Source organism: Eupeodes corollae, chromosome 2, assembly GCF_945859685.1.
Source record: "Eupeodes corollae chromosome 2, idEupCoro1.1, whole genome shotgun sequence".
NCBI lineage: Eukaryota > Metazoa > Arthropoda > Insecta > Diptera > Syrphidae > Eupeodes > Eupeodes corollae.
The window spans coordinates 110,779,089-110,802,178 of record NC_079148.1 but is presented as its reverse complement, the minus strand read 5'-3'; the positions used below and the strand labels follow the sequence as shown (position 1 = coordinate 110,802,178).

General features: G+C 30.0%; 1 protein-coding gene across 4 annotated transcripts in view; it reads right to left on the bottom strand.

The window, feature by feature from the left end:
- Positions 1 to 23,090, bottom strand: part of LOC129944201 (four and a half LIM domains protein 2) — a 230,180-nt gene that overhangs the window by 112,183 nt on the left and 94,907 nt on the right. The window contains exons 1-2 of one of the 4 annotated variants that reach the window (XM_056053466.1): positions 9,979 to 10,096; positions 5,326 to 5,797 (exon numbers count right to left, since the gene is read on the bottom strand). The exons of 1 other annotated variant lie outside the window; for it this stretch is intronic. In XM_056053466.1, the coding sequence (XP_055909441.1) occupies positions 5,326 to 5,597 (272 nt within the window). In that variant the 5' untranslated portion in view covers positions 5,598 to 5,797; positions 9,979 to 10,096. Of the gene's footprint in view, positions 1 to 5,325; positions 5,833 to 9,891; positions 10,097 to 23,090 lie in introns of those variants that run through there. 2 more of the 4 variants (XM_056053464.1, XM_056053463.1) reach the window with 2 other exon arrangements.

Here is a 23,090-nt window from a genome sequence, read left to right as displayed (position 1 = left end):
AAGATAACTAAATGTTGGGCCGACTTATTTTTAGTGAAAAAGAATTTAAATTAAATAGCAATCAAATTCATTCAAATCTTAAAATATACTATTTTTCAATATAATATCATCGCCCTTAAAATTATTATTTTTAGTATGACGAGTGATACATTTTTAAGAAAAACTCTATAAAATAAAACCTCCAAAAAACAACTTCTGATGCAAGCATATAATATCAATGATAATTTCTCCAAGTACAAGAAATTTTATTGAATATTTTTTGTAACGAAATTAATGTTAAGTCATGGGTGCTAGTTATGACTATGAGCATTTAAACAATGATCGATAGCTATATTTCCGGCCATTTAAATAAAAATTAGCAAAAAATGGAAAATAACTATAATTTATGTTATTTTCGTCAGGCTATTAATGTGCTTCAGGTCAAATTACTAGGGACCCCGAGCAAAAGGAATGTACAATAAACTTACTTGTAGATTAAACGAATTCGGAAAAATGGTAGAACTTATTACTGTGGCGAGTTACATTTCTATATTTTCTATCCAACTTTTATAAAACGCTTTTTGAATTGATGAAAGGAAGCAATCTTCAATGAATTCCTTTATCGATAGCACGTCACTTACTATGTAATTCTTCAAAAGAATGTCACCAATTCAAATTTTGGACAATTTAAAAAAAAAATTACACCAAAGATATACAATTTATGACAGCTAAACGAAGGCTAATATCATAACAATATTGGACTGCGTTGTGACCTTAACACTTGTTATTAATTGCAAGTTTTGTATGCAAGAAAAGAAAAATGCACACAAAATAGTTTAATTATACATATCATGACTAATTAACCAAAAATAAACACACCTTGTATGAGTATGCATCATTTTGTGATTAATAATCATTATACACCTTCCTGACAGTAAAGAGAATTTTATTTAAATGATTTTTCTTCGATGAATAATATGTACTTACATTCCGCTTCAACTGAATATGAATAGGCGTTTTTGAAAATACTTTGTACATTTTGATGCGTATTATGCTGTTGATGCTATTTACTCTCTTAAGATGTTAAGAAGAGAATTTCAAAACAATAATCTAAAAGTAACCACTAGTTTTTTCATTCCTTCACTAACAAAGCTTCCAATAATACAGGAAAAATAAATGTATTTTTAAGTCAACCGAATAAGTATAAAAATAAAAATTGTTCCGCCATTAATCATACATAATTTAACGAAATTTCGATCACACTGACGACCACCCTCACTAAGTTTAACATCCCAAAGTATATTTGATAATGCTTTTATCACATAATTACGACGATGGAAGGAAGTGCACATTTTGCTACTCTGTCCAAGCTGACTTAGGTGAAAAAATGTTACAATACTTAGAAAATGTTCTCTTCAAGATCCCCTTATACCCAGCTGTAGTAATTTGCATTATAACGACCCCATGCTCAACTGCTCCATAATAATAGCTTATAAATGGCATTGATGGAGCTTCACAGACCTTTTATTTTATCAAATCGTGAAAAAATGAAAAACTTTGATCCATTAGGATAATCAAAATTAAACTGTTAACTGGCTAGGTCTCTAAGAAAATCAATGTTAGCTTTTTAAACATTACTAAGGTATGTGATCTACCCCTTTTTTCTTAAAATTTTACATCAGTAATTTAGTTTCATTGAAGACACTGAAAGTTTGATTTAACTGTCCAGCACTTAAAAAGTCTCATACAAAAATTACAAAATTGTCACTGTATCTATTCAGTTCACTCAAAAATTAGGCTTATGCATCTTTCAGTTACAGCACAAAAACAATAAGATTTAATTTAAATTAATCAACAAAACTGTATTTGTTTTCTGATTAAGTATGTTTGCGACACGATAAATAAATGCATTTCCATTCACATTTATTAAATCGAGGAAAAATTGACTCATTACCGGCTTGATTTTCACACAAATGTTCAAGTGGAAAAGATAAGAGAACCTAACTCACTGGATTGGAATGGAAGTGATAAAATGACGTACAACAGCCGGTATACGGCAAACCATATTAAAAGGGTATAAATCTAGAATACTATATAATATTTTACCGACAACCGTTTTGATTAATTATTTTTGGCTACCAAGATAGTTTACTACATACATATGTATATTGTAGTTTTCTCTTTAAAAATGTTATGGAAGATAAATTATACAACATACATAGTTCATGTCTTTGTTAAGCGCAGTTATGAAAAGATAAGCCAAGTGGAAGGGCAAAATGAATAAATGGAGCTATCAAAAGCACTACAGAAAATTAAGATAAATGTATATAAGATATCGATATTTCTGCAGAACATATTCACGCGAACCATAGAGTTCAAAAATCAGTGTTCGCAATGCAGTTCGTTCGTTCCAATTTGTCACTTTTTAGGGAATTAAAAAGGTAAAAGTATTACCAATCACTTTGAATGCATCAGTATCAGTAAAACATAACCTAAAAAACAAAGTTTTAGGTGTGGTTAACGGGCGCTATTGAAATGTCATAAACTTGTATGCTTTATTTGTAAGTCTTATAACTTATGACCTCATTTTCACTTGTGTCAACTAAATAAAACACAATATATAATATCTCTGATAAAGACCTCCAAACAATTAAATTATCCTTACAAATTTTAAATGGAGATGGAAAGACTAACAAAGAAAGAGACTTACTTGCTGTTTTTTTTTAAATTTATGTCATCTTACTTTTTCAGAATGCATGTGGAGTTTTTATAATATTTTAGATGTATAGTTTAAAAGTTAGTGAAAGTTAGTGAAAATTTACTTTTGAAGAGACCTATCAGAATTTCTAGCTGTAACTGTTTAGATCATTTACATATAACTTAAAAGTTGAAAATATCTTAACAAAAAAAAATGTTTGAAACTAAGTGTACATTTTTTGCTTTGAATACAAAAAATTTAATTTTATTCGCGTTTTAGAATTTAAGTTTTTATTTGTCCACATTTTTAAACTTTGATTTTATTTTTAAACTGAGTTCATGGAGTAATCTTAAGTTTGTTTTCACGGGTACTGCCTCTTGTGAGAAATTGACAAATCCTACAAAAATAGTTCTGTCATAAAAAGTGATTTCTCAAATTCGGAATTAGCTCAAAACTATACCTGTCACTTGCAATGTTATTCGCACAGCAATGGTTAAAGGTTGTAAGTGACCTTATGTTTGTACTTTATTTGGTGCACAATATTTCTTGCAGCCACCCTAAAGTATAAATATTAATTATATAAAATATCGGAGAACAAATATATAAGAGAACTTATAAAGTGATAAATAAGAAATTCACACTCGGAATTTCTCAAAATTTCTGTCTTAACTTAATAAATGATAATTTTAACAGAATAATATAGAACACAAATAATATTTAAGTTTAATATGTACAGGTACATACATCAATTACATACAATTCTCCTATCACAGTGTTAGATGCCATATTCCTCCGAAACGGCTTAAAAAATTTCAATAAAATGTTGCATATAAATTTGATAGATCTTAGAATAGGTATTTATCTATTTTTTATATTCCTCAATGCTATGGTTGAATTGCATCAAGATGCTCAAATGTTCAAATGCTTAAAGATCCATCCGCTGACACATTCTTAAAACAACTGTTAGATATAGGCGACGGAAAAATTACTACATATGAAACTGAATGCATAAAATTACAGGTCGATTTTTGCACGATTATTGATTCACAAGATGCTCTCATTGACCAGATATTTCCCGATATACAAATACAATGCACAAATCATGAGTGGCTGGCAGAAAGAGCAATTTTAGCAGCAAACAATGTGGTTGTCAACGAATTAAATCTCAAGATACAACATTTGTAACCAGGAGACTTGGTGTCATACAAATCTATTGATACAATTTGTGATGCCACCGAAGCTATAAATTACCCAGCTGAGTTTTTGAACTCATTAGATTTACCAGGCATAATTTACAACTGAAGGTTGGATCTCCAGTAATGTTGCTTATTAATTTGAACCCACCACGGTTGTGCAACGGCACGCGATTAGTAATTAAAAAATGTTTTCGAAGCCATCATTCTAATTGGCAAATTCCGAGGTGAAAATATATTATTACCGCGAATCCCTATTATACCCACAGATGTGCCAATTCGATTCAAACGCCTTCAATTTCTAATTAGATTGGGACTGACTATCAATAAGTCTCAAAGCCAAGTGATGTCTAGGGTTAGATTTGAGCACTTCATATTTTTTACACGGACAATTATACGTAACGTGCTCTAGAGTGGGATCAGAAAACATATGTTGCATTAAGTGATTTATATTGTTTTTTTTTTGTAGTATAGTCAAAAGTAACGGTATGCATATAATTTTCATAAATTAAAAAAAAAATGTTGGGTGATTTGTTATTTTAATATTTTGTCACCTTTTACATATCTCTCCCACTAATATACCACATCCTTACACAATTACAATAAGTTATTTATTTCTAGCAAAATATTCTCTAAAAATTATTTATATGACAAAACAACGAATTAAAACGTTGCCTGAAGAGGGTTTCAATGTTTAAAAAAGCACTAAATAACTTACACTTTATTCAAAAGCTTATTCTAAAAAAAATTTGAGAAACTTTTTCTTTTCTTCAAATTTGTTAAAACTTCTAAGTTTGCATTAAAAATTTAATCGTTAACGTAGAAAATTCAGCTTTTTTTGGGAAACACTTTGAAAGTGAACAATACTTTTTCTTTCGCTTTAAATATGATCTGAGCCCTGGTCTATGGAAATGTTTAAGAACTAACAAATTATCTTCAACTATCACGTCAAAAGTAGTAACAATAATTATTTGTGTAGCAAAGCATTAACATCTTTAAAAAAAGTTAAGTATGTTCTTGTTTTTACTTATTACTAATTAATAACTTTTTTTCAGAGGAAAGCTGAGGTCTACATTTTATTGGCAATGACAAAGTTAATAACAACAATAATACTTCACGCCATCAAAACGTTTTTTTTTTCTAACGAACACAAATGATTTATTATCAAAATATAAAGAGAACAAATACATACAAAAACTCAAAAACAGCGCAAATTAATTGATCTATTATAATGTTTAGCCGGCAATTTTATTTAAAAATTGCTCAACTACCACTAAAATAAAGAACAAATACATTCATACTCTGATACCTTTTGTTTTCAATCAAAAAACAAACAAATACCATAAAGAACCCCTCGCCCCACTTATAACCTTGATTATTATTTAAATTCCATCATTCAATAAATAATATTTTCTTACTTTTTTTCAAAACAAAATTTAAATCAATTGTTCTTACTCATTAGCACACTTCCGATGACAGCAAGACTTTGGCCCGCCACCGACGCGGCCGCAGCAGATGAAGCTATTGTTAGTTGATTTCTTTCTTCGAATAGCCATGTGACGTTCACGAGTTGGAAATTTCGGAGTTTTTCGAATTACAATAGGTTGAACTTCGAATTCATCTAGAGGTTCTTTTAGTTTTATTAATCCTTGTCGATAGTTATTTAATCGCTTGTTGTTTTCCTGTTGGGCAGCATTAGTGCATGCACATGTATCCACGAAACCCATTTTGTAATTAGAAAAAACTTTCTTACGCCAAAAGAAAACTATAGAATTTTATTTATGTGTATTTGACACTTTCCTTCGAAAATTCAAAGTTATTGTGATTGTTATTTATCGAAATTTCGAAAACAAATTTACAATAGTAACAAAAAAACACTTCGCACTCAAAATGCAACAGTATTGCGTACAGGACCGAGAATGACAAACTAACGGTAAATGAATACAAATTTTTAAATGAACTGTCAACCATCGAAGTTTCTTATCTCAAACATTTGTAAAATAAAAAATAAAAAAAAACAATATTGATGTTTAATGTTTAAACTCGATGTTGATAGACGTTCTCATTTTTCCATACATGTATTAATTTTGTTTAAGTGTGACTGTAACTGTGACTGTGTGCAAGAGAGCTTGAAGGGTGTGTTAAGAGAGATAAGCACACATCTAGAGTAGGTGTATTCTCAAGCCATTATCAATTCGAAGTCGATGAAAAAATATTACGAGAAAATAAATAAAACGAAATTTTATAATTTATAGGGTAAACAAGACGAGAGCCAAGAAAATAATATTTAAAAAAAAAACAAGCACTCAGACTTTAGTATACCTACTTTAAAAAACGATCTATCGCGTACTGATCAGATAGAACGATAAATAGTTTCATCAGTAGCTTGTGTTCTTCAATATACATATGTACATCCAGTATCTAAGAAGCAATTTAATAATATTTTTATTTTATATTGATGAGCAAACAATTTATATGCTGATTCGGAGTTCAAAAGAGCGCCAGCTATCTTCATTATTTTGTTGATGTTTTCAAAAGAACCGGGAAGGGGCGGTGTAGCTATTTGTCCTCCTACTAATTCGTGATCAGCACTTTAATTGGTTTTCAATTCATAGTAACAATAAAATGCAAACTGTCAAATTGTTAAAATAGCTTAGACCAGAGAATAAAGAACCATTGTGGATGTGACTTTAGAATTAAGTCAATTCGGAATTGCTTTATATACAGCTTTGTTTGACATGTTTTTGAAATTTCATCCGGACTCATACAATTTGATCAACGGAATACAAACAATATGAGATTAATGAATGGCTACGTGACTAAGTTGACCTTATACATATATGTACGTATTTTACTTTAGAAGAAGATTCATACAATAAGAAATGTTCACAAAAATGAGTTTTAGGAGTTTATTTCGTTTAATTAAAACGTAAGAAGTAGTACCTGTGAAGTGATGGTTAGTGTGTAGAATTGTCATGTCAGAAGTCTTAGGTTCAATCAACGCCTGTGCCAGCTTACATTTTATTTTTCACTGTAACAGGTAATTTCTGTTATAAAAAGTACTTTGGCAAATTAGCCATTCGAGTTCGGCACAAAAACTTAAGGTCTCCTCCATCCCTCACATTACTCGCACACCAGGCCCTGCTTCTCTACGAGCTGTTGCGCAATATAAAAGGTCAATACTTTACAGCAAAACGCTTGGAAAAGTTAGTAAATATTTTAAACGAGTGCTGTGCAGTCAAAACATTAGTTTTTAAAAGAGATGTTTTGTCACAAATAAAACACCCACCACGCCTGCTTTAGACAAGTTTATGCAAAAAGATCGTAAGACTGGTATGATATTGAAGAATCGAGACTATCTGCTTCGTTATCAATGGTTACTTACTACTTTTTATCGAAAAAGTACTACGTTTTATCGAAAAACCTTTGGATAGTTAGGGAGAATAGTGTGCACATAATAGAATAGCACTGGCATCATTAGGTCATTGGATCATTGCATAAAGTAAACCGATTTTCTTAACTTAAATTGAAGACATGGGTTTGGGTGACCACTGATAGTTTATGTAGGGAGTAACAGAACAGAATGCGCTGTTACAAATGAAAAAAAGTATCGAAATGTTTGCTTATAAAAATATAACCAGATAATAAAGGACTTTTCAATTGGCGCTGGTAGATTTTGGCGCCTCCTAGCCGCCATTTCATTTTGGTGACATCTGTCAAATCTATTGTTTATTATTCAGTTGCTTGTGCCAAAATCATCATGGCAAGTCACACGATTGAACAGCACGTTCAAAGGATAAAACTTTACTATCGAAATAAGTGTTCGTTAACGGCGCTTGTTTTACGTTCGACGTGGTGGCCCTTCACAGTCGACTATTCAACGTTTTTTTTTTACCAAATTTGAGACGAATGGTTCAGTTAACAATCAGATAACACCCCTTAGTTCAATAAACTCAAGATCATCATTGAGAACATCGCCGCGGTCCGTGAAAGTGTACAGCAGAACCCCATGCAGTCTATTCCTCAACGAGTACAAGAACTCGGTCTTTTGCAGAATTAACTTGGCGAATTTTACGTCATAACTTGGGCCTAATACCGTAGATCTAACTGATCCAGAAGCTCAATGTTCATGAGCGAAGACAACGCCGTTTTTTCGCTGACTAGGCTTGGTTTGGAAGAGGAAGAGGATCCTAATTTAGGCCGAAAAATCATCTTTAGTGGCGAGGCGGTCATTAGGATCATGTCATATTCCAAACTTAATGGTATACATGCGTCTTACAAATAAAAAAAATAATTTTGTTCATTCCTCACACGTTATGAAGAAGGCAAACATCAGGTGGAATAACATCAAGAAGTGTCATTTAAAGGGAACAAGGTTCGTGTTATCTCTAAGCAGCAAGCATATAAGCTCTTTAATCGCTGTCATAGCCGGACACTGTCAAATATAAAAGCACGCCACATGACTAGGCATATTCTCAAATGACTCTTGCAGAAGCTGTGTGGACGAGATAAAGGAGGAAACAGTTTTTCATCTTCTCCGTACATGTCCTGCTCTGGCTCGAAAACGCAAGAATTACCTAGGAGAATTCCGCTTTAACGATCTAAATCATATCAGCATAATCGGGCTATCACGTTTCGTAAGGGACTCAAACTGGTCCCATTGAGCTTAGAAGGAAGCCTCAAGGTTGATGTGGTATTACAATGGGCCATTAAACTGGCCTAAGTATGTTCGTTTCCATCTTGGACAGCCACTTTAACCTAACCTAATACCTCACACACAGCTTGTTTTATTCCATTTTAATATATTCCTGCACTTATTGAAAACCCTTTACATGGGCAAAATTAGTTTTGTTAATTTCACAAGCCACCCTTTTTAAATTTATTTACTCTAAATTTCTCTGATTTTCTGATCCTTCCGACAAACTGTCAATTTTTGTCTAACTTGACAAAAAAGTGGCACATCACAAACGATAGATTATTGTAAAAAAATACATTTGTTTACTAATCTACAATTTTTGTTAACATAACTTTAAATGAAACATTTAAAACTGAGTAAAGAAACCCCATGAATCCTATAATTATGGTTCAATTGAGCTTAAGTTAATAAAAAATCTGCACTTTGTTCATCAAATCTAAGATTTTGAAGAATTCATAAGGGATTACCTTTAAAATCTTGTAGTTATGTATTTAAAAAAAGTAAACAAAATTAAATCAAACCGAGTACAAAAACTGTTTGGAATTTTTATTCTAAAAATAAAAATTGCTTCTTGAAATTTCTTAGTCATTAAATACTTTCAGCAAAATTGATTATAGGTTAGGTCGTATAATGACATCCAAAGTTCAAAATACAACAAATTAATCGTTAAAAAAGTGCAATAACTACAACCTAGATATACCTCTCTAGCTTATATAGCAAAAGTGATTACACACATGCGATATAACAAACCCTGAAGATGAAAAAGTTTTAATTATTTTAATTGATCGAATTCAAATGAACAACAATGCTTATCTCTTTTCCTCTTTCTCCTTATCAATATCTTTCTCTCTCTCTTACACACCAGACACACAAATTGTTATCGAATAATTTTATATTGTTTTGTTTTGTATTGGAAATCCACCCAGCTAATCAAATGTATATGTAAATGTAGATACACGCAATCAATAAAAAGATAAATACACAATTTTCTTTCACAAGTAAATGACAATTGAGCTGAATTCAGATCATCGAACTGTAAATCTATAAATGGATCAATGCTCGCAAAATTATATCGATAATTTTAAAAGTAGTTTATTTAATCACAATGTAATCGTAATCCATCGATAAGACACAATGAAACATCTTCACGGCAAAGTGTCAAACAAAGACTCTCGATCGACAGTAACTTCAGCGAATAGCTTCACATTTGGTATCTTAACTTGCTGGATAAATTCACACTTTTAATTAACATAAATTAACAATAATTTTGCTGTCACCGCAAAAGTCAAAATCAAAAAGGGAACTACGAGTTTATATGTATTTACAAATGTAGATAAAGAAGTCGGGAAAGACGATAAAAAAAAGCTGTGGTGTCAAATATAATGATGCACAGCAACTACAACAAAACTCACGATCGACAAAAAATTAAAAAAACGTCCGTCGCACGCTCCAACCGAATGACAACTGTCTGTAAGCTACTATAGCGTCTAGCCGCATGTTGGAGTATAAGCGGGGCAATCAGCTAGAGACTCAAACCCATAAACAACAACGCAGCACTTGCAATTTGTCCAGTTTTGTTTTTATGTTTGTTCACTTTTATTATTATATAATTTACATGTGCTCTCATCCAAAACCAACACAAAATAGTAGTTTAAAACTTAATTTGTTTTTAAATTTATTTTTTAAACTTCTCCGTATTTTCAAGTCAAACTAAATAAACAAAAAATATATAAACAACAACGAATTTTGTTTTAACCCGAAAGAAATGAAGTCGAGGTTGAAGGTAAAAGATATGATTGTTGCTGTTGTTGTTATTTTAACATTCAACCTGAAGAGTTACGAAAACAAAATATAAAACCTGCCTCCAAATGGAGATCACGTAGTGATGCAAGGTAATAAGGTTTTGTATTGTCATTATGTTAATGCGTAAATGTACACTCTAAAAATTGTTCGTAAAATTTCTACAGCACTTTTTAACACCGATTTTTATTAAGGGCTTAAATTGGTCGATTGTCACCTGCTTATATGACAGCGTAATGTTTTGCTTCTTAAAGAAAGCTATTTCAAAAACTGATTTGTTTTAGAAACGCCAGCGGAAAAGGACAAGTTCAAAGATCAAAAATTAATAACGCAGCAATCTCCCTATATCTAGAAAAGAAGTACTAAGGAATAAACTTTAGGAACCGAGTTCAATTCAATAAAGATGCTAGGATGGTACTAAAAAGCAAAAATGGCTACGGCATTATTAAAAGTACTGTTCATTTCATTTCATTTCAGTTAATTATTTATTTTAATTTAAATTATACTGTTTTTAATGATCGCAATAAAGCTTGAACTTGAACATGAACTTAAAACCGATTGACTTTTACAACAATTATTGTAGTGTAATAAAATTAAACATTTGTTTAAAATTAAACAGTATTTTTGTTTAATCGCACATATGCTTAGTTTTCGTTGATTTTCATACATTATTTAAAGTTTTTTTTTGAAGAAATTAACACAACGCTCTTGGCAACTTATAAGTGTTTGTTTGAAACTAAATAGAGTGCTTGAAAGTAAGAGCGCAATATCAGTTCTGTCTGCAATTCAATTTGGGTAAGTGTCCTTTCTCCTTTTTTTTCGTATACAAAAGCAAATCAAAAATAATAAATAAACAAATATTATTTACTTTAGTGACATAAAACGCATCATTTTACGTATCTTTTAATGCAATTTTATCTTTTCTTAAAAAAAATATTTTATCGTAATCACAGACAAAAATTCACTCAGAAAGATTATAATATTATTTGCTTATTAATTTTAATGAATAAGATTATATAGACAATTATGTAGTTTGAAATTTAAAAGTTATTTTAAATTTCGGAATTCAAAATAAATATAAATATGAACTTTCTTTAAAAAAATAAAATATTTTGCTTTATTCAGTAATTTCGTTTGTAAATTACAAATATTTGTTTCTGGTCAAAATTTTGATCAAAAACTAACGAATGTGTTTATTCGATAGCACAAAAAAAAAATTTGGAAAATTATTTAATTTTAAACAAAATATTCATTTAGCATTAATCCGTTTCTGTTGACAATTAAGAATTTTTGTCAACATTTTGAACGAAAATCAACTCTTGCCAAAAAAAATTAAATTTGAAAAATCATTGAATTTCAAACATACTTTAAAAGTTGTTTAACATTTCGGCATTCAATATTTTATGTTTTTATATTCTTTTTAGATACTTCTTATGTGTCTTAAACAGCTTACGTTTTCAACAATTTCATTGTATATTTGTATACATTCAACACCATATACCCAAAAAAGTTGTCACAAACGTTTGATTTTGTAGTCCAGTCTTGTCTTAAACATCAAGTATTGACAATCATTTATAATTGTTCTTCTTTAGATAATTTGTGACATTTTTCAACAGCTCCGTTAAACTCAGCTTTGTATTTTATGTTTTTTACTTGCGACATACATATAAGAAGTATTTTTCAAGTTTTGCATTCAGGAATATTTTAAACTCAAGATTTACTCAAACATGACATTTCGATGGTAAAAAAAGTCGAAAAAAGGTTGTTCCCTATTCCGTTCGTCTGTCTGTCAGACGTTTTTATTTTGGATATAAAAAAATATTAACTTTTTTTTTAAATTTAATATTTTGAAAACAGGTCACTATTGTTTTTAGGAAATTGAAACTTAAAACGTATATAAATAAGCTCTAAATAACTGAAAACCATAAATATTTTAAAACTTAAATTGAAAAAATATAAAATAAACCGCTCTAATGATTTTCAAATACAAATATCGAAAAATTAGGTTTTTGGAAAAATCAAATGGCATTTAAATTTAAAAAAAAAAAACTACAAAAGCAGGTACATTTTTAAATCCTAAAATACAGGAAATATTTTAAAACTTTTATGTATAAAGTTTAAATAAAGTACTATTTCATCAAAAGAAGTTGAATTTTCATTACATAATTAAAAGCTGATTTGCAACATACTTAAATAAAAACTTACAGATTTTGCTTTTCTCAACATTTAGAATTTACCAACATTAAAAAAACATTGAACAACAATGATAATAATAAAAAAAAAAACGATCCTTATACGAACGATATACGATTTACGATCAAATTCATATTTTTTATTTTGAAGAATTCAACATTTCACCTTTTAACCAAATGTTTCAAAAAAAAGACCTACAATTGTTGTTGACCGCACCGGTTGCATACAATAATTGTAGTAATTTTCAACAGACATTTTTTAGAGTGTATAAATAGAGTGTATGTATTTAGACGAAAGCAGTATATTATGTCATAGCTTTATGAACTTTTACACGAAAGTTCAAAAGAAGACAAAACGAGAAAATTGAGTTTTTGCTACGTGTACTCGTATATTTATGCGATTGGTGGAGCGATTCGAATCTATTGTTTTGGTTGTTATGACTGAGATGATAATAGATTATCAACACCAGATTAAGATTTAAAATCTTTTTTTAAATGACTGCTGATCAAACTTAAAGTGATCATTTTGTAAATGTTAAATGTGTTCCTCCGGTAAGTTTAAGTGAAGCTTTTAGCCATTTATATATATATACATATATAAATTTGGCAAAAGCTTAAGACAAGATATATATTTGGGTCAAGGGCACACAATCAACTGTTGGCAGTTAAGCGGCAAGTTAAGAAGCAATTCAAAAAGTTCACTAGGTGAGTCAGAGAAATTAAAAAGATTTTAAAAAATCATAGCGCCATTTCTTTGTACGATTAGTTTAGTACAGTAACGAACCACCATTAATAACTGGTCTGCAAAACAACTGGCTTTTGCATCAATAAAGTGATTTTTTCGCCATAGTAATTCTTACACGGTTAAATTTCACTAAACCATATTATGATTACAGACAGGCGGCGACGTAAAGGAATAAAATCTTTGTTACTGTTATGAAGAGAATCCTTACTGTCTAGATTGGAGTAGTGGCTTGGGTCGTCATTACTTAAAACTAACACGGTGCAACGTGTCATACCTCCGATTTACCAAAACCATAGATTGTTTACGCAAAATGTTTGGCAGAAATCGCCTAGTCTAAATGTCTAATTTATTCGTGAAAAAAAGGCAGCGTCTTCCTTCGTCGATGTCTTTATTTCAATTTATATATTCTTAATCCATTTACAATACTATTAATAAAAAAATAAATCTAAAAAACATGTGATAAAATAAAAATAGAATACAAATACATTTGTGTACTCACATGTGTTCCTACCAATATCTTATCCTTTGACCCAGCTCAATATCACACGATTATTTCATATTTGTTTTTGTAAAAATGCGCAGCTGCACCCATGCTTCAATGTATCGCAAATCAGGGCCTTCATATGAATCATTAAAAAAATATCAAGTTTTCCAAACAAATGTATGTGTTCCTAAGATTTATCGAAAAAATTTTCTTCTTTTCTCTTTTCAAAGCCACACATTTTTGGCACAATTAGAAATTAAGTTGTGATTTAAAAAAAATGTTTCCATATCCTTTACGCACTTCTTTTAGTCAAAGGCGAAATAATACGAAATATCTCGAAGGATCGACCGTTGTTCTCACAAACAAAAGTCCAAAGTGGTCAAATGCAACTCAAACACTTAGGAAATTTGGTGCCGTTTTGCATGAACGAGAGGTCTTTCAAATCTATATCCTCAATTTCTTTAAACAAAACCAAAGGTTGACTTTATTTTCAAAGAATTCACAATGTACATCAAGTTGTTACTCTCTGTGACTAAGAGAGTGTGTGCATTGGCTTATTGACAATGTCGCTTGTTAACGTAGCGGCGGATACAAAATTTTGCTTTGTCTACTGGGAAAGTAAGTATTGTAAACTAGCATTACCAACAAGACTCACGATATTTTTGCACAAACTTGCCTACATTAAAGTGCTATGGGTGCTACATTTCGATCTAAACTTCTTAAAAAAAAAACCGTTTAGGCTAAGAAAATCTTTTTGGAAAAAGGTTTTCAATATTTTTAAACTTTGGTATGATAACGATTTGGTGCCAATATTTCTTTTTTTCGAAGCATACATATTCAGAGGTGGAATTGAACGTATTCGTACTTATTTTACCACAGCATTTTCTATTATTGATCAATTGTTTTGATTCTGCTTAGGCAAAGAAAAGACTTAATACAAAAAGAGTTATGAGAAAGTATTTGAGAGGAATATTTTTTAATTTAGCATATCAGGAATTGTTCTTCCTAAAATACCCTGATCAAAAAAAAGTCTTAGACCTAGGTCTAGAATATTTTGCTGTGATTAATTTCTTTAAATTAATTTACAAATATGTCTATTCAAGAACAAAAGTCAACCAAAACCATTATTCCCCAAACAAGAAAGCTAACCAAACTCCATCATCATACTGTTTCATTGCGCCAGTATAAAAGACTATATAATAGTATTATAATTGCTAAAACCGGTCCATTATTTGATCTGACAGAGTCCAATTAAAATGTCGTTGGCGGTGTTTAAAAATAATCCAAATTGGGGTAAATATTTCGACACGTTATTATCAAAAGTGGTCACATAAACACTAACCGCCATCCACAACAGCCACTATGCACTGTATGGTGTGTCTGTGTTTAATATCAAACGAACACAAAATGTGTGACAGTATGACAAATGAATGCCAAAGAATATGCTGTATCCAAATCAGATTGACAATTAATTGCTACCATATTCTTGCTATTCATTCGAAATGTGTCATGTCTATTCATTTTATTTTGACATTTCTTTCACTCAAATGTCAAATTTAAGATTTTTTTTCTTTTTGCAAAATAAAAATAACATTTACGAGCATATAAGATACATTTTTTGTATGAGAACAATTATTTTGATGACTGTTTCAGCCTTAGTAATTTTAACGCAAATTTTTTGTTTTATTTCTGACCTTTAAGAATTATAAAAGAAGCATTTTTTAATTTAAATGAAAAAAAGAATCCAAGAGGTATTACATTTTCAAAAGTCTGTCCGTCCGTCGCGTCGTCGTACTATGACCCGATTACAATTCCGCCGAAAGCTCAATTATTAAATTTGAATGTCTTAACAAAACAATTTGTTTCGTCCAATGAAACAACAACATTAGTAATTGTTTCATAATATTTTAATATAATTTTAACAACTAAACTAGATTAAGGGTTCCAAACTATTGATATAATAATCGAGGTATTAATTCGAAACAGTGTTGAACTTGTCGTTTACCAAGAAAGCATTACAACCAGTATCCTTCATACTCGTGTAACAAATTTAGAATAATTATATTAGACGTTGCATCTAATCCCATAGTTCTTATGTTTGGATATATTGACTTTGTGAATATTCGAGATTTTTGACCTTGAGCGAGAAGGGAACCATAGTCAAAGATAAAAACGTAAAAAGCTCACACTTTTATTTAGCTTTTTGGTGATTCCAACACTGTAGGACAATCTTTTTGACTAACATGTTTTTGAGCTTGAATCAAATCATAGACAAAATGAAGAAAAAGCTAAAATGCAATTCTAGTTTCTAAAATATGAGTTTTTAAATAAAATAAGTTTTATTGTTAATGAAACAAAACTTGTACTAATTAAAAAATAAAAATTAACAGTTTTTCTTAACAATATAACACTCTAGAGTTTACCGTGTCAGATTGAAAATGGACTACTCTCGAGATTATACATAAATCTTTTTACAAAATTTTTAAGAATTTAAAGTTAAGATTTGACCTAAAACATAATTGTATAATTGATTTATTACATCAAAAAATCACTAGTTCAATAACAAAAATAACAAAATTATAATAAGTTGTAAAGATAGAATTTGGACTTACAATAAAATTGGACCACCTTTGAATGTTCGACATTTGTTTTTTATCTCTTTGAATTTACTATTTTACAATTGATTACAACTATATTTCATTTTATTATTGCTCGTTTTATTATTTACAATTAATTTTTGCATAATGAATCGTCAAATTTCAATAGATGCCCGAAAATTACTAATTTTAAAAGTGAAAGAAGCTTACAAAAATACCTAAAACAGTTTCAAGATTTCGGTTAATTGTGAGAAATATTATTAACATTTTCCAAAAAGAGAACCGAATGTTTATCTAGGGGAAAAACGCAAAAATAAAAATGTTTTGTGATCATGATCAGCGTTGGATATTTAATAGAGTCAAGGTTAATCATAAGTTGAGTGCACCCAAATTAAGGGATTTATAGGAAAAAGATCTTAACAGTAAGAAGAATAAGAACGTTCGTTTGGAAGATGAAAACATCTTTGCTATGAAGTGAAAATGTTATATTTACAGATGAAAGTAAGCATTTATAATATTTTTGGATCATATAATCAGGTCAACTTATGAAGAAAACCTAATGAGGAGATGAATCCAAATCATTTGTCTTTTACAGTCAAACACGTCCATTGGTAGTAATGCAGAAGTTTGATGTGCGTGCTCATCAATGGATACACATAATTTTGAACAAAAAATTGTTTAATAGTGCCAAAAAACTTGAAATAGAAAACACTTCTCATTTCTATGAAAATAGTGTTCCGATGGAACGGTAAGGAAATGACTGTCAGAGGGTGATAAACAAAAATGGTGGAATTAATTATTATTGAGAATTTGTGGAGAAATTATAAATTAAAATTCGAAAACATAAGACATTTTCAGATTCAAATTGTCAAAATTCATTGTTGCCATTGTAAAATTTTAAATTGATTCATATAAAAATCGAAATAAAAGTATCAAAATGGCTGTGTTTGAATAAAATTCTTACTTTTATTGATGTTTTGTTAATTTCGTAAGCTTTGTCGGTCACAGGAATGTGTTTTTTGAACGAAAAATAGCTAACTAAGAAAATGTTCCAGTCGTTTGTGTAAGCGTCTGGTAGCTCTATTTGGAATAAACATATTTGTTTGAAAACGATTATCACATTTTTGTTGTGACAGCTTTTTAGGTATCAATTTGACTATCATCTTACAAAGATCAAATTCGTTTGTTTGATTTGATTTTACGAACAAATTGGTGAAATTCATCCCAAACCGACATAAATCAGTTATAAACCAAATGGGTTTCCCACAAAGTATTGAAGTTCACCGGAAATCGTTAATTCATAAGCTGGTCTGTTTGCATTGTGACTTTGAATTGTTCAATGTTGGTATTTTCGTTTTGTTGAAATGAATCAAATTTACATTATACACATGTATGCAGAATAAAATTCTACAAAACCTATAATTATATTTGGAGTGGTGTTTTGTCTTTAAAGACATTTTTTATTAAATATGTAAAGTCTTTTAACATTTTAAATATCTATTCAATTTACTTTTATTAATATTACAAAAAATAACACAAAATTATATTAAAACGTCTATTGGACATATTTTGATTTGTTTTGCACTTGTGAAAAAAGATTGATAGAGCAACCTGGATAGAGCGAGAGCCTTAGGATCAAAGGCATACGTTTTTCTTTTTAATGAAATAATATTATTTCATAATCCTTTTTCACGTTAAAAGAATTAAGGTTTGTCATTTTTATTGTGAGTCGCTGTATATTCAGTATCGGACAAAACATTTGCACTAGATTGAAAGTAAGCATTTTCAATTTATAATTATTCAGAATCAATTATAATTTTATTCAGAGTCATAACAATCGTTTAATAGAAGTTAGTAAAAATATATTACACTAAAAAATTAACTGTTGGTAACTTAACCTTTAATTTTATCAAGCAACTTCAAATTCACCCGCGACAAAACAAATGTTACTAAAGTGTCATTACTGTTAAACTGAATTCTTAACCGTTACATCGTTTTATTTTTTTCCAATTATCAAATTGCATTGCATTAATCATTTGTCTGAAGGTCGTGACCTAAAAGCGGAGTTGCTTGAATTTATTCACATAAAACACATCTACAGTTTCAATATAAAATTATTAATTATTAAGACAGCAAATTGTAGACAATTTTAATTCGTGCATTTTACAAAAAGACATTTCAAACAAATTTAATGTAAATAAATCGTCGGTCTCACGAATATTAAGCCCTTATCTCAAAACAAAAGAAGTGGCTGTCGACCATGTAAAACAAGTCTTCGAACGGATGCTATGTTCATAAGAAAAGTCGAAGAAGATCCTTTTATATCTGCCTCAAAATTAGTACAAGAGTTCCAATGAAATGTAAGCACAAGAACAGTATCTCGTCGGTTGGCGGTTGTTGATTTGAGCCGAAATCAACCTTCTAACATTTAATTTCGTTTCGAAACCAGAAAAAAATATTGCAGTTTGCTAAGAAACATCTTTCTTGGGATAAGGAGAAATAAAATCGAATCATTTTCATTGACGAATCAAAATTTAATATAATGGGAAGTGACGGAATATCTTACTCTTAAGCATGGCGGTGGGAATGTAATGGTGTGGGATTGCTTTTCTGCAGATGGTTTAGACCCATTGCATCGCACAAATAGAATAATGGAACAATATGTGCACAAATATTTTAGAGGACGTTGCCATATGTAGAATGGGACAACGACTCAAAGCACAAGTCGAGACTAGTTCAAACCTGGCTTAATGATCACTGTAATGAATTGGCCACCCCAATCACCAGACTTGAACCCAATTGAAAAACTTTGCTATATCGTAGAATGGAAACTGAACCGGAAAAATGATAGTAATGTGGACGATTTTTTCAAAAGAGGACAAACGGCTTGGAATTAAGTTCCATCAAAAATCATTCAAAATTGAATTGTATCCTTGCCAAGAAGATGCAAGCAGTTGTCAAAAACAAAGGATTCGCTACTAAATGTTGATCATTTTATAATGTATATATATTTCAATTGAAAGTTGCAATTGTTTTGTCGCCGGTGAATTCAAAGTTACATCATACAATTAAACGTCCTTAGCGCTAAAAATCCGCTTTTTACTTGTGTTTTTATAATGAATATAAAATATCTTAACTGGCTTGGAAAGTAAAATAAAAAAAAATTGATTTCATTAGATAAAAGTATTCTCTCTAGTTACCTCAACTAATTAATTCAATGATGTTTACAACTTGTAAAACAAGACTTAACAATTTAAAAAAAAACAAGTTCAGGTGATAAAAATACAGTTATCAATCATTTAAACTAACTACAACACACAAGTGATTTTATCTTAAAAGAAAAGAAATTGTGTACAGCGAAAATTGCCTGAATTAATGTGCATATCAGTTTAATGGCATCATCACATATCCGTACAAAAACATTAAAACAACTTGTTTTGCAGCACCTCATAAAAGTCCTCTCTTTTATCTCCTTTTTTTCTCTTCTTTACTAATCAAAGAGACTTTTTTATAAATCAATACTGTGTAATATTAAGTGGCATGAATCAAAACAAGTTGAAGAATTGATTGAGCAAGCAGTAGCGGCTCTCTACGAAATTGACGCCTTGTAGTAAAAATTCTGTACTACTTGTAAAGACAGCTGTTATTGAGATTCAAATATCTAAAAAGCTACGTTTTGTAAGATGTTGATGTTGGTTGTGAAAGAAATATCCAGATTTTATGTCTTAATATTGTCAAAAGTAAGTTATAAGTTTTTAAATATTTGGTTGAATCTAATTTTGTTTGCAATTAACCCATATGAAAAATAGTTTTAAGCAAAATTTTGACGTTGAACTTCTCAGTGAAAATTATATTTTTTAAATTCTGTCTGCAATACAAAATCTTCCAGATTGGTTCAAAATATTGATTTGTTTAAGCTTAATCTTAGGTCATTCTTCTATTTCAGGAAAAACAAGAAAAAAATGTTTTCGAGTTCGTTTTTGGTGTTCCCTATAACGGATACGACCGTTGTCCAATTGTTATAGTGACTTAGACTCATACACAACTAAAATCCTGTAGGCCAAGTATGCCGCAATTATTATTTCGCAGATGCAAAATTGCAGACTGCATCACATGCACTTCACATCAAAACACCACGCTCACAGAACCTTACCCATCAATTTGCATACTAAGCAAGTATTCTGTAGATTTGAAAATGGAAATTCAGATCCAAAAACAGAAAATGTAAATTCTAAGCCTTCTCCTGCTTATATGGTAAACGACTACAAACGACTACATGTGAATATGTGAACCATGTGGTTATGGCCTTGACTTTATTGCGCGAACATTATTATTATTATTGTTTTCTGCTGCTGCTGCTGCTGTTTCGTATGCACCTGACATGTATATTTTTTTGGCCGCTCGTGATCGTGATTGATAGGCGGACGAACGTCAAGAAATATAAAATGACAACCTGCGATTTTGAGATGAACGAACGGACAAAATATTTTCAATCGCTAAACTTCCAAACCACGTACATATATCAACTTGTACGTAATGTAGAATATTTTAACATCGAGTGTATGGTAAACATTGAGGTTCATTCCCGTTTAACCATAACCACAGCGGTCATTGAAATATAATTTCATGTTGTTTATTTTAATGCATGATTTTTGTTTCTTATGTCTTCAAATGTTTATTTTCTTAGGAATAAACAAATTCAAGAAATTTACCGGGAATTTAATTTCTAATTATTTCATTTTGAGTTTTATGTTCTTTTTTAATTAAATTTATAATTCTTTCTTTCTATGAATACAAGAGACTCAAATTTATATGACTTTAAATCGTCAACAAAGAAAAAAACTCTCGATGTTTTGATGTGAGCAAGAAAATTAAATTTGAATAAGAATACGAACGCTTCGGTTACATTGCAATATATAAGTTATTTTGGGTATGGATCAAAAATTCTCAAAGTGTCAAAATTATATATTCTCAAAATCATTTATAGGGTGAACCCTTTAATATAGAACAAAAAGTTTAATATTTTCCTTCGTTTTTGACAAAGCAGAAAAACTTTTAGAATAAATTAAGTTTGATAAAATATAAAATTCACTTACGCAGAGATGCAGTTTTTTTTGAAACATTATTAGTAATTGCTTGGAGGGTCATCTATTATTTTCTTTTTAAATCAGAGGTTATTTTAACACTGACAGAAAGGCAGTGTTCGCTTAAGTTACGCTAAAGAAACGTTGCAATCAGGTCGTTTCAGAAAAGAATTTTTGCCCGAAATAAAGCACTCATTGCGCAGGATTTTTTAATTTTTGCTGGATTTTCGAGGTTTTTATATTTTTGGGATTTCGAATTTTCTGAATTTTTACTTTTCGGGATTTTGGGTTTTCGGTCTTTTTGTTTTTGTCCAACCATGTTAAGTTACATAGTTAATGGTTATGTTTGTTCTTACTATAATAAAGGCATTCATGGACATAATTTAACTATGCAAATTGTAGTGCATTTTAATTTGAATACTTAAACCCAGAAATTCAAGAGATATCAGGACACCCCCTGAAGAGTACGATTATATTTAAAATTTTCTTATTTTCAGTATTAAGTGTTGTGAAATTAAAAAATACAAAAATAAAATTCAAAGCTTTAAAAGCAATGTTTGAATTTCTTAATAAGGCAATAAAGGAAATATTTACAAATAAATTTCACAACAAGCCTGAAATTAGGAAATACAAAAAACTCCATGGGGGGACATACCATAAATATTTTCCATAAACGAATATACTACGAGCAGGGCAGATAAATACAAAGATGCATCTCATCTACAAAATGTTTATTTTCATTAAGATATAAATATCATACGTTAAGGAAAATTTTAATCATTTAATAGGTAAAATCAAGATACAAAATTCAAAAAGATACGTATAAGATTTTAGATTTTGTACTGCAATTTGTTTTTATTAAAATTTTATTGATTTTGCTTGTGAAATTTATTATTTTGGAAATAAAAATGATGAATTTCAAATAAAAACTACTACTAAGTATTTTAATTTTTTTGGCAATCATTTCACAAAGTTCTTCAACAACAACAAAGCTCTTCAACAATTGTTTGCAAAAGAGGAAATAAATTTGATAACTTTGTTATCAAATTCCTTCTTTTTCGATTTGTATATTCCTTCTGACAAATATTTTTAACTTCCCATAATTAGTTATTGCAATGAGTCCGATTTTTCAAACTGAAAATTTTGACAATTCTCGACGTTTCAAGGTCAACAGAGCCGAAGTAAAAGATTTTTAGAAACATGTCTGTGCGTACGTGCGTTCGCGACGTTTTTTTCGTCGTCCATAGCTGAAGAACCAGAGGAGATATCGACTTCAAATACATTATTTTATACATACAGATAAAAAGGCAGAAAGATGTAGAAACTGCGCTCAAGAAAATTGCGTGGGTGTATTTTTACCATAACAGTTTAAAAAAAAGGCCAACCGTAAATATCTCACGAACCAAAAACGCTAGAGACTTGAATTGAATTTTATATTATATATTGTAACGTGATACTAAACAAATGTATCCAAATCCAATAAACGGTTTTTTTATAAATCAAACAAACTAAGAAAAACAAATTTGTCACCTCGAAAATTTTACGAATATAAAATGATTTTATCTGCAAACAATTTTGTGCAACGAAAAATAACGTTTTTAACATCTGGCAATATTTTGCGA